General features: G+C 38.3%; 1 protein-coding gene across 1 annotated transcript; it reads right to left on the bottom strand.

The window, feature by feature from the left end:
• Positions 1 to 3,613: 3,613 nt before the first annotated feature.
• Positions 3,614 to 11,100, bottom strand: LOC140166970 (proton-coupled folate transporter-like). The gene is made up of 6 exons (XM_072190454.1): positions 11,086 to 11,100; positions 8,204 to 9,029; positions 7,410 to 7,541; positions 5,142 to 5,225; positions 4,710 to 4,866; positions 3,614 to 3,686 (listed from the first exon to the last, which is right to left on the bottom strand). The coding sequence occupies exons 1-6, from the start codon at positions 11,098 to 11,100 to the stop codon at positions 3,614 to 3,616; spliced, it is 1,287 nt and encodes a 428-aa protein (XP_072046555.1).
• Between the last annotated feature and the right edge of the window lie 1,534 nt (positions 11,101 to 12,634).

Genomic DNA, 12,634 nt, shown 5'->3' with positions numbered 1-12,634 from the left:
TTCCATTTTCTTTCCGTCTTGAACATCCCATGATGTTTCTGGAACAAGACGATCTGTCGTTTCCGACCTTCAGATACTACGAGCCAATTCTTGGGTGACCAAGTAATTCTTGCTGTTTCGATATCATCTAAAGTTTGCATAAGTTTGAGGGTTAGTGGAGCTTTGTTTTGTAATTGTTCCTCAGATTGTGGGGAGGGGGTTGGGGCTTCATGAATGACTTCATGTACTATCCTACCTAGTACGACCTCTTGTTCGCTCGTCTCTTGTTTGAATATGGCTGCTGAACGGGGACTGAAGGATACAGGAACATGCTCCATTTCATCGACGATGCTGTTATGACCATCGATATTGCTCGGCGAGCCTTCTGGATCTTCTTCACCTGAGCACAATTCCTCAGCTCTTTGAATCTGCATTTCAATCACACTTATCTCGCTATCAATTTTACGTTGTTTTTCCTGCCCAGCGTTCTGTAATTCATCCACCAAGTTTTGCATCTTTTTTCTGATATTGTCAATATGTTCTTCTGCGCACAGTGTGATTTTTCGTACTTCGGCATCCTGCGCTTCTTGGATCTGATTTTTCAGATCTTTCAGCTCTTGCAACACTTTCTTAAATTTCTCAATTCTTGACTTTGTCTCGTTAATAATTACTTCTGGGTTTTGCCTGCGTAATGGGCTATCACTTACAGTTCCGCTGATAGTTGATATCTGCACGTCTTTTGGATGTTTCTCAGCAAGGTTTCGGACCTTACGATTAGTTTTCAGCGCTTCGATCCCACCTTTAGGAAGTTCAAAAGGCTTTCGGCATTCTGGACAGCTCAGAATTTTCTTTCTTCCGTCGCTGTTTTCTCTATTCGCTTCAAACATACTTCACACACAACGTGATCACATCCGGGTAGATCCTTTGGAATATTTGGTTCAATGAACATCTCCAGACAAATCGGACAAGACAGTTCATCTTCTGCTGCTGTTATAAATGCCGCCGCCATTTTGATATTACGCTTCCATATGAGTTCGATTCACACTTTACGATGAAGTAGAAAGTTCTACGTAAATTGATTCGAACGTCCTTATTTGACAGGGGAGACGTGTAAGAAGGAAGACATAGAATATGTTGAGAATGGATCGACTAAATTCAATTAAAGTCTACGCTGCCCAAAATTAAATGGCACAGTCAACTCCATTAAACCGTCTCAGTGGAATATGAGTTTTGTTAGTGGTTAGTTACTTTCTGCTTTCGTTTTGGGCGAAAATGATAAACTATTACAAGTAAACCAATGAGTTGGATCATTTGTTGTTACTCTCCAAAGAACAATCAATCTCATTGGTCGCAATCAACAGCTCGTCGCTAGCGACCAAAGAGATATGACTTTAATAGCATTCCCGGACACTGTACACGTATGCCATATTTCGCAAACAGGTCATGTTCAAAGTCCACAAAACTTAGTTCTTTGGTTTATAAGGGAACAAACCAAAATATCGCCGACGTCTTATGAACGAAACTATTTCTGTGAGGGAGGGAGGTGGTTGAAATGTTGAATCCTACGATTTTGCCATGCTTTCGTAAACATTGATGATATTTTGACCCACTTCCGGTTTTGTTACAGACGGGGAGGGACTTTGAGAGGGTGAGCTTGAAACGAAACTATTACGTTTATAGGACGATCTTTCGGTGTGTTTCCTACCTATGATACTATGATGACGATGGTACACAGAGTTATGTGTCACTATAAATCGTTTTGTTTTATCAAAATCTTAGATCCTTAATTAAACAATGATAATCAATTAATTTTATCACATAGGCCTACGTCGACCGCCTCAAACTAACACAAATATATAACTATAAAGTTATATCTATTCATTGCAAATTACAAACGCACACCCAGTCCACACACACGACGATATTGGACTAGTCATTGCGAGAAACGGAGCGTTTTCCTTTCTCCATGCGCAGTAACGATAGTCGCTAACGATGTGCACATGATCGGTGTGACGTATCCAAGGTTATTTTATTATAATCGCAACGGCCTTTGGGATTTGTCAAAAAGACTACTGACAGTTTGGCCATCCGGTATTCGCGCTCTCCGTGTATCGACGGATACATATCCTCATCAGAAATTTCGAGAAATATGGGGTGACTTTTGCTGACCAAACGTGATTCGCGAAATACACAAAAAAGTGGTCATGTTCAAAATGCATTCGCAAAATAGTAAAACAAAGGGTGTTTTTCATCTAGTATGAATCAAGTAAAAAATGTGTATTCAATTATTCCACCACGGTCATAATATTGCTCGAAATTCTTATTTGGGAAATACAAAATTCGCAATCTTTACTAATGTGAATTTTGAGTTTCATCCCTTACGCGGTATCTTTGAATTGTCGTTTAATTTATCCAGAAAGGGGCATTGTGAAAGGGCAGTTCGCGGAATTGCTAAAAAAAAGGAGCGTCTTTTTTCCCTGAAAAGTTCGCAGAATGATGCAAAAGGAGGTCTTGTACCTGCGGATGTACACGGAGTGCGGTGGGGGGACGGGTTTGATCATTGTAGAAAGTTACACGGGTGCAGCCCGTCACTCAGAAGACCCGGTAGTCAGAAGACTCGCTATTCAGAAAACCCATTATTCAGAAGGCCCGCTAGTCAGAATCAGTAGCGGACCTTCTGCATAACGGACTTTCTGAATATTGGGATTTTTGTTGTATTTTATGTAAAAGTCCCGCTACACAGTGAGTTTTCTGAGTGACGGGTTGTCTGAATAGAGGGTGTGATTCTGCAACGGGCCCGTTAATCAGAAGGCTCGCTACTCAGAAAATATTTATCTGAGTAGCTGGCCTTCTGATTAACGGGTTTTCTGATTAGCGGGTCTTCTGGTTTATTATCATGTCTTCAAATGAAAAAAGAATACTTGTTTTTGCCGAGACACACATATATGATATTAATATTTATGATCCCCTTTCAACCTGCAAAATCAGCCATCAAAAACGTAATGCGCGCTACAGGAAACAAACTTTTTTTTTGCCTGGTCGGATTTGGGCAAAAATGGTAGCAAATTGTTTGTGTAGCTGAGTAGAACTAGAAAAAGAATAGTTTTGCCCATCTACTGTGTTCACATACTGAGATAGAGTGCAAACAAGGTCAAAGACCATTTGTGTGGCCATTATGCCACTGTTGATCTCTGACTTCCATTGCACGTAAAAAGTAAAGTAAACAGTTTGTTTGGTAAGTTCTATACCGTTTCTTGATTCTTGTATCAAGATGAGCAATTTGCCACCATTTTTATCCAAATCGGAGTAAGTTGACATTTTGATCCCCGTACAACCCAAAACATGTCATTTTGTCTAATAATTTGTATAAAGTATACATTTTCTTAACCCTTGTCAACAGTAATTTGATATATCTCTCAACAAGATCGAAGCATTTTCAATATTTTACCCCTTTGTGACTTTTCGTGACCTCTAGCAAAAAACGTACCATACATACTACTACCCCCTAGGAGTGACCCAGAGGGTCTATCCTAACACCTCATGGTAACAAATATTGGTAGACATGGGTGTTGAACTCGTCCTTGATTTAGCTCCTAGCATAGACTATTACACGACATAATGTCTATAGGGTCTGCTAATTAACGTGTCCGTCGTCCATTCCAACAACAAGGTGTTCATATCTGTTATGTGCGATAACCTGAAACATGCTGCAATGACAAATGAAAAGACAAAACAATGTAATAAATTATTGTTTCGAAATTGATTGCATTTTTCATATAGGAATGTTGTTGGAAAAGACAAATACACACACCCACCCCACCCACACAAACAAACAAACTAACACTAACACAACAAAATCACACAAACAAAAACAAAAACAAAAGGATGTAAACTAAATTTGTAAAGCGTATGTGTGTTGCATTATTCATTATTAGTTACTTTTCCCAACTGTGTCCCTAACACCATGACATTTGACCTTAGTCGCACATCAACATTTGTGGTGATTTATTTACATCAAGAAATCACATTTCCATCAGAAATCCAACCATTGAAATAATTTGGATACACTCTAAAAACTAACTCCTCACAAATGAATAGAGTGTGTTTAAGTTGACTAGATATCTCATGAAAACGAATAGTTCGGGATCACAAATAAATGAGTGTGGATTCCATTCAGATTCGGATATGGATAAAGCTTTAGAATGTTGACGTATCCATTTCAAAAGGAATTGACCAGAAGGTTACCTCCCACAGTAAAGGATATGGCTCGTGTACATACACGTACATACATTGGCTGACTTTATGGGCTTCATGGTCCAGCAAAACCTGGACAGGGTGTTATTACTTCATGGCTAGGATGAGGGGTGATCATAGACCGGTAGCCAGTATTGAGGGAAAAAAGTTTGCTATATTTCCTCGACAAAATCCTTGTAGTATTTGTTTTATTATACCGAATTAAGGCTATGGGGATAAGGTTATCATGTAGACAGGGAAAACTATCGTATGGTGAAATAGGTTGCGTCGTTTGCTATTGACCAATTTTATAAGTGGCAAGATTTGCTCATCAAAATTTACGAGGTGTAATAATATTTCATATTGGCACTCTCCTGGACTGAAATTAGATTAAGATGACAACAATAACCATGACTACAGAATATAAAATTATCACACAGATGCTTCAATTTTCATAATATAATGTCCTATGAATTAATATTTCATTTGCCACTTACCACGTTAATATTATAGGCAATACAGCCATACCGGCACTGATATAAAAGACTAACGAGGGATCAAAAAACACTGTAGCTGAATAGATTGAATTGAGTATTAGTGGCGCAACAAATTCAGCCGCACCAACTGCTGAAGACAAGAACGAAAACATCACACCTGAAACAAAAGCGTAATACGGTTAATGTACACAACCACGTGAATATTGTGTCCACATATCGAAATTTGAGTTCGGGACTGCAAAATTTAACATAGGCATTTTGAATTTCAGAGCTGAGTGCCCAAGTGTAGCATATGAAATTTTGTACACTAGTGCGTATAAGAACTACTAAAATATAACAGAACAATTGGCAATGGTATCTCGAAATCTGAATAACTGAACTAATGTACATGATTTTGACGTCAATAACGTGTTTTGGTCCAGACTGACGTACCTTGTTCCTGGTCGGTAACTGTTTTTGACATCAACGATCTCACGACTGGGGGTGACAGCACTCTCAGACATCCTATTATTGCAGCTGTAATGAACAAAGGTACCATAATCTTGCAAAGTAGATTTAAACTGTCATTCAACACAAACATATATTGAAATATTTACCTCAACATTTCAAAGGCCGAGAGCTCCATTCAACTCATCATTGGAGCCCTCCTGATGAGGATGTGTGTTGTACACATCGACATATTGAGGTAAATGCTTACTGAACAAAGCTCTTTGTCCAGTGACCGAAGACGAGGTTTTTGAAATTATCAAGGGATCAAAAATTAAATCATGTTCTCTTGATCCCCTTCCTGCTTGTTTGATAGCAGACAATCTAGATTTGCTTTTGCCACATATCACTGCAATTACCAATATGTCTCTTAAAACGGATGTTTTTCCCAATGCTCTGAAATCTGCCCTTGTTACGCCGATTCTGAAGAAGCCCAGTCTCGACCCAGAAACAATGAAAAATTCATGTCAAGGACATTTTCTTGTTTTAAATGATAGCAAAACAGAAATTATTCATTTCACTTCTCGTTTTGCAATGCCTCGTCAATTGCCTTCTATCAGTGTGGGTGATGCTGCTGCCAATCCTACACCCCAAGTGAGAAATCTTGGTGCAGTTCTTGATTAACATCTTAGGATGGACAAGCATGTCAATAACTTGTGCCGCGGCGCTACATTTGCATTGAGCAAGATTGGGAAGCTGCGCAAACACCTTGACCCGGACTCCACTCACAAACTCATCCAGGCTTTTGTCATCAGCAGGCTTGATCATTGCAATTCACTCCTCCACGGTCTCCCACAGAAAGATATAAACAAACTTCAAAGAATCCAAAACATGGCCGCTCGTCTAATTTCTCTTACAAAAAAGCGGGATCACATAACTCCAATTCTTCGCGACCAACTTCACTGGCTCCCAATTGAAGAAAGAATCCAATTCAAAATCCTCCTCCTCACATACAAGGCGTTCCACGGTATTGCTCCTCCATACTTGTCTGAATTGATCACCCTTTATATTCCACCTCGTAGCCTTAGGTCAGGTAATGTGCGTCCCAATGACCATCTGCAAATTGTCCGTTCCCGAAAAAAGACCTATGGTGAACGGGCTTTTGCTGTTGCCGCCCCAATACTGTGGAACGCCCTCCCGGAACAGATCCGCAAATCACCCAATCTTGCTCAATTTAAAATCACAGCTAAAAACCCACCTGTACAGAATTGCTTTCCTTGTTTAACTTATGTCATGTTTTTCCCACATTATTTTTTTGGAATGTAATGAGTACTCTTTGTTTGTTGCTTTTGTCATTTTGCTTGTTAGCGCATTGAGATGTTTTTTACGTTTATGCGCTTTATAAATGTGTTATAATAATAATAATAATAATAATAATAAATGTCTCAATATATGTTTGTGTTAAATGACAGTTTAAATCTATTTTGCTTGTATATCTACCAACACGTATGAGCATACACAGTGATACCATAATTTTATATCGCTTTAGACCTCTGACTTCAGGACTTCCTGTCAGCTTACACTGATCTGATGGCGGATAGCATATTTTGGTGTCCATGTTTCCCACAAGTCCCAATCTACCAAATCCGAATGGATTTAAAAGTTATAATAGATGTCGCGCTAATTTTCGCGAAATTATACAACACTCCCTTTGTGGATAAAGAACCAAATATCATCGCGATCGGAAAGGCCCATGTAATGGATTTTATTGTTATAATGAAAGACAAAGATAAAGAGAATTTATCGCGTCTGATGTCACTGTCAATTACGATCCTTGATTGGTTTACACAGGTTAATCAGCGCGTAGAAGGAAGACCGATCTATCTGGTGCTGATCGGAGAACAGGAATAGCAGCAAATGGCGAAAAGTCCGTACTTTTACAAGGCAAAAAGCAGCTTTTCTAGGCATTGTGGACATGGTGCCTTCACCAAAGAAAGTTTCCTACTATAAAGACCTAACGTTTGAGATGGTTTGCATGTCGAAAGGTGCAAAATTAACAATAAGTCGCCCGGTTATAAATCCGTGTTCGGCAAGCCATCATCACGACACTTGTAAACAAACCGTGCTCGAATTTGATCGACAGATTACTTCAGACGCGATAAATTATTTTTATCTGTGTCTTTAATTATAGTCCGGTATTCTACTTAATCTGAATATATGTTTTCCATTTCTTATGATTCACACGATTGTACCATGTTTTTAAAGTAAACTTACACAGATATATAATTGCATCGGTTTTGGCCAGGCCAATTGTGATCATGGATGCAACAAGACTAATAAAACAAATATGTAGAATCCACGAATCTGATAAAAACATGGGTAATATCTTGGCTCCGATTGTGCTACCTGTGGCAAAAGAAAGCAAATTCATTAAACTAGATTTAAAAGGATATTATATTAGACCAATCATGTATATCTTAATCCTGTCATAACCCGGTGTTTCAATTTAGAGCTTACAAATGCCTACCGGAATCTTGCATACATGCTGAATATAATTTTGATAATAAAAAGGCGGGTTCGTTCAAATTTTCTTTGCCCATTTTAAAGCTTATTGAACAGCAAGGCTCCCTTGACATAATTGGAGTGTTAAGGCACACGCTAAAAGTGCCCTCCCGTAAAAGTCCCACCAACAAATTTGCCCTAATGCAGAGAGTCCATGTGCGCCATTTGTCGGATCTTTACGGTAGGGGCTTATATGTATATGATTGTGGCGTGTAATGGATGTTGACGAAATTACGTCACTGGGAAGTAGATTTTGTCACCATGCATGTATTAACGGTTTTTTATAAATATGCATCGTTCTACACATTGTTCTAGTATAAAATTTTAGTGAATACTTGTGGCATGTACTTACAAATTGCAAACAAACCAATAGATGCTGAGAGATAGAAGCCAACATGAATCGATGTCCAACAAAAGGTTCGTCTAAAACATACAGGACAAAAACATTTAAGTAACCACTCATAATGATCTCCAAAATGAAAGAAAGGACTCCGAGAAGACCAAGCCGCCATCGCCGCGCCGCCTATTCGTGTTTGTTTTAAACAACAGCTTCATATCTTGCCAAATACCCTTTAGCTGATGCGCCACTGACATCTTGGAACTTAATCTTGTTTCAAGTAAAATACAAGGAACGCTTACGTAGATGATACCTGATAGTAAAAATCCGAGAAGCACATAAAATGTAGTCAAAAACCCTGCATCTTCGATCAAGTAACCCGTGCCTATCTGAGTACCGGCTATGGCTACCATTAGGGTAATCTCAATCATTGAAATTCGAAATGTACGCTGCTTTTCAGTCGTTATGTCCGATATGTAAGCGAGGCACCCAGTTAGGAGCAATGGATAGCCACCTAAAGCGCCTTGTAGAAATCCTCCTAATATCAAAATCTCTAAACGCAGATGAAACAGAATAACGGCAATGAAGCTCAAACAGTTTAAAGTACATCCAAGTACTGGTAATCCAATAGCAATCTTTCTTCCATGAATATCGCTCCAAGCACCGATGATAATAGTGCTTATGAGGGGAGGGAAAGTAGCACAGGCGTTCAAGTAAAGCATCCATTGCGACGCTTCGCTTTGGATTTCCTTCTGGATATAAAAATCTGGACTACTCGAGTTGATATCACATGTGGCATTTGAGGTATTTGGTAGCGTGTAGTTGTACTTGTCCGTGGCTATTCGTCTCTGCAGATATTGACTTGATATTGAAAGTACGTTTCCAAGCCAGCACATAACAAAGAATACCACTGGCTCCACGGTAACCGTCCGTCGACTGACTCGCAATGTTACATTTTCAGGTTGGGTTTTGGTTTCGTCCATTTTCAAGTTATTCTGTAAAGAGTGGAACAATAAGTACAATATGAAACGAAAAAGCGGACTTTACCACGCCACGATACACGAATGTGGTATTATCTTAAACATTTATAAGAAAGTCGTAAGGAATATTTCCAAGAGTCACCGCCTCCCACTCGTTCCCTCACTTCAATAACCAGATCTATAAACATCATTCTCGACACATCCCTCAGGAGACCAGAGGATTCCAACCTTTTTTGTTTAACACAAACCCATTCGTGGCAATCGACCCACTCGCGAAGCCATGTCCAAATTGTATTAAATGTTCCAACTTGATCTAACGCGACCCAAAGTTTTGACCTCGCGACCCCAATAGAGTCGGGAGTCAGTGGTTGGTAACCCATGTATGTTGAGGTGCATGACCTACCGTAGGCCTGTACCTATTTACAAAGCTGGATTTAATATACTGATATCGGATATAGTCAACATAGCAGATAATCATAAAAACATCTATAGCATTTCAAACGCAAATGCATCAAACGATTACGCGTGCGTTCGTTTTGTGGGTGTATTTTGCCCATGCATTAAACACAAAGGTACTAATCCTTTGAGCTGAATCACAGCAGCGAAGAACAGAAACTGCATTTTGTCGCAACTTAAGGTTACACGAAGAAACGTATAAAAAACGTATAAAAGACGTATAAAGTTGTTCTCTAAAACCGCGTTTTCTCAGCAATCCAATATCGCAGTGAGTCAAATGTTGGTGCATGGATGTATCTTAACATTATTTTTGTGTGTTTATACAAATTTTTAGAATCCGTTTGAAAATCCTTCGTTTAAATCATTTTTACGCACCATGTTCACAAGATCAAAAACACGTTCCATGCAGTTTTTTTTTCAAATATTCGCTCCGTATAAAACCACGCCGAGTGATTGTTTTCTCCTTTTTTGTTTTGTCCTACAAATCGACCAAAGAAATAATGTTCCCATGGGGAAGAACAAAATACAGTACCGATTAAATTTTATTAGCCCGTTTTTGGGAACAATTTTCGAGAATCTTGTACCACAAAACACTGTTATGTTATATTATCGATATCTGGATTGTGGAACGTTAATTTTGATTTCTAACTGCCTACATTATTTCTCAAAAGTATGTCGATTCCTTTACCATTTGAATTTCACTCCAAATTTAAGCTACTTTTGCAAAAATCGAGGTTTTTCGCCATCGATACCTCCGACATTTACAGCGGTGATGAGATGGACATAATTGAGATCGATCGATTTCACAGGTCGCTCAGTAGCTCAATCGGTTAGCGCGCCGAAGTCACGTTCGACTCTATATACTACAGTTTTGAGCTGGAAAACTTTGGTACGTGTTCGAGTCCCTATGTGGTCCATTCCATCTATTTCATTTTATTTTTCTCTCACTTGGTTCTTTTTTCTTGTTCGTTTCTTTCTTTCTGACTGCAGCGATTGATTGTTTTTGCCCGTTTTTTTTTTTTTCATTATATAATTCAGGAATTTTTAGGCTATACTAGTCTAATAGGCACGGCCTATGAATATATTTTTACAAATTAGATTAACAAAATATTGGTTGTTGGTTTTGTTGTTGTAGTTATTGTTGTAGGCCTATATATTGCATAATCAGGGTATAAATAAGCATACTAGACCTATTATAGCCTATAGAAGCATTGATTTATTTCACGACAGATATCATCCAGGATAATTTTAAAAATGGAAAATTCAGAAAATCCAAAGGAAAATTGCCGAAAACGGCTGCCCAAAATCACCCCCACCCCCCATCAGCCCATATGGTCCTATCATGGTCGCCCCTTCCCTATCTCTGCAACATATAGGATGACTCACGAGCCGCGGTTTGTACGTGGCCCTAGTTCAGATTGATACACTATTGTACGCGTGAGTTCATTCTTTTCTGCATGGCTGTTTCCATTATTAACTTACGCCCCTCTGGAACCAAGCCTTGAAAATCAATTGCATTTAACCTTAAGGAAAAATTTACCCCAAAACGTCGGAATATAATACTGGCTCATAATATAAGATGCTTCTGTGATGCTCAATAAATTAAACCACTTACCTTGTGATCAATCATTGAAATTAATAGCAACAACCTACATAGTTTCCACAATTCTTTAATATATTGACAAGTTTTGTTGTGTCGTTCATATAATCTGTGAAGTAGATTTCAAGTTGTTCCTTTATCGCATGATTTTGTATCTAGGTCTATGCCCTAATCAGTATCGTTTAGATAAATCACTTGAGCAAAGGTGTCTTTGTATTTGGCATACATATCAGGTCTATATAGATGTCAGTAAACTTTTAAAAGTATATAAGCATGGTAAAATGTGTTTACCAATATGCAAAATAAGCAAAATAAGTAATTTGGGATCATCAAATCCTAAAGCCTTCGTCGATTTTTATGCACGGCCCGAATTTATATTTTTAGATTGCACATGATACGTTATTTGTTACGTACAGGACTAAAGGCTGAGAACACCTTTGTCCCAAGAACACTCAATGATACACAATTAACATACTCTTTTATAATTCAAAGCAGGTTAACAATTTATTTCCAAGTGCAGTTTGTATAGCACATAATGACCAATGGTCGTACAGAATCGTATAAATGCAAATAATGAAATATCAATACAACAGGTTACTTCTACTTATCATGCAATCTGGTTTTTTGTTGCTAATCCATTTTGCTCCCGGATTTTGCTCAATAAGTTTCGAACGACTTTCTGAATTCCAGTTCCAAATTAAGGCCCCTATGTCTCGCAAAGTCCACTGAAGGCTTGAAGAAAATATAATTATATCCTTTTTGCATAAATGGCGTTACTTTCGTTTTTAGGAAACAGGCAACTTGAATCAAATCTGCCCCATTTGCCAGATACATAATCTTAGCAAATCAGAACTCGAAGAAGACCAATAATACTGGTTTCATACTTTCCTGCCGCTTGCCGCGCTGAAGATGATTTTGCTTCACTGCGCAATCGCACCACAAACGCTAGTGGTGACCAACGGCAGGCCGATATATCGATCACTCCAAGCGGCAGCTGGGAGTTGAATTCAAGTGAACTCGGAGCGGTGCCGCTCTAACGTATGAGAACAAATATATGGTCGAATCCAACGAAAAGTGTACACGGCATGTTCAGGGCCATAACTTAAAAGTATTAATCAATTGGCATTCATTTTTGTATTGTGTTTATTCGCCTTGATCATACGCTTCGCGCCATATATAATAAGACCCCCTTCTGTGAAAAACTTAGACACAGAGACCCCAAAACATGCTATTTTTACCCATTTTTTCAAAATATTTCTTAAAGTATTTTTAAAAACGTCTAAATCAGTTATGAAAAGAAGTCATTGGATTGAATCTAAATTGATTTCCTGAAAGGCGTGTATTCAAAGATTGCCTGTTCAATTTTTCACATATTTGTACATAATTATGAATTTTTTGTGATCATTTTTTGAGTGGTATTTTTTTACATTACCTACGAATACAATTTTTCATAGCACTAGATATATCTTTAAAAAATGGAAATCACTAATAAATGCGCAATTGATACAAGCTTTGATATGTCCAATACTGAAATGCATTGCATTCAGGCATCTTTATTATTGTG

This window comes from Amphiura filiformis, chromosome 12, assembly GCF_039555335.1.
Source record: "Amphiura filiformis chromosome 12, Afil_fr2py, whole genome shotgun sequence".
Taxonomy (NCBI): Eukaryota; Metazoa; Echinodermata; class Ophiuroidea; order Amphilepidida; family Amphiuridae; genus Amphiura; species Amphiura filiformis.
The sequence above is the reverse complement of the archived record's forward strand: the minus strand, read 5'-3'. Positions and strand labels throughout refer to the sequence as shown.

What these genes read in the sequence shown, in the direction of transcription:
- LOC140166970 (XM_072190454.1), bottom strand. An exon ending in AGTTACCGACCAGGAACAAG is followed by an intron (nt 4,867 to 5,141) that starts GTACGTCAGTCT and finishes CTTTTGTTTCAG; the next exon opens with GTGTGATGTTTTCGTTCTTG. An exon ending in TTGCCTATAATATTAACGTG is followed by an intron (nt 3,687 to 4,709) that starts GTAAGTGGCAAA and finishes TTGTCATTGCAG; the next exon opens with CATGTTTCAGGTTATCGCAC.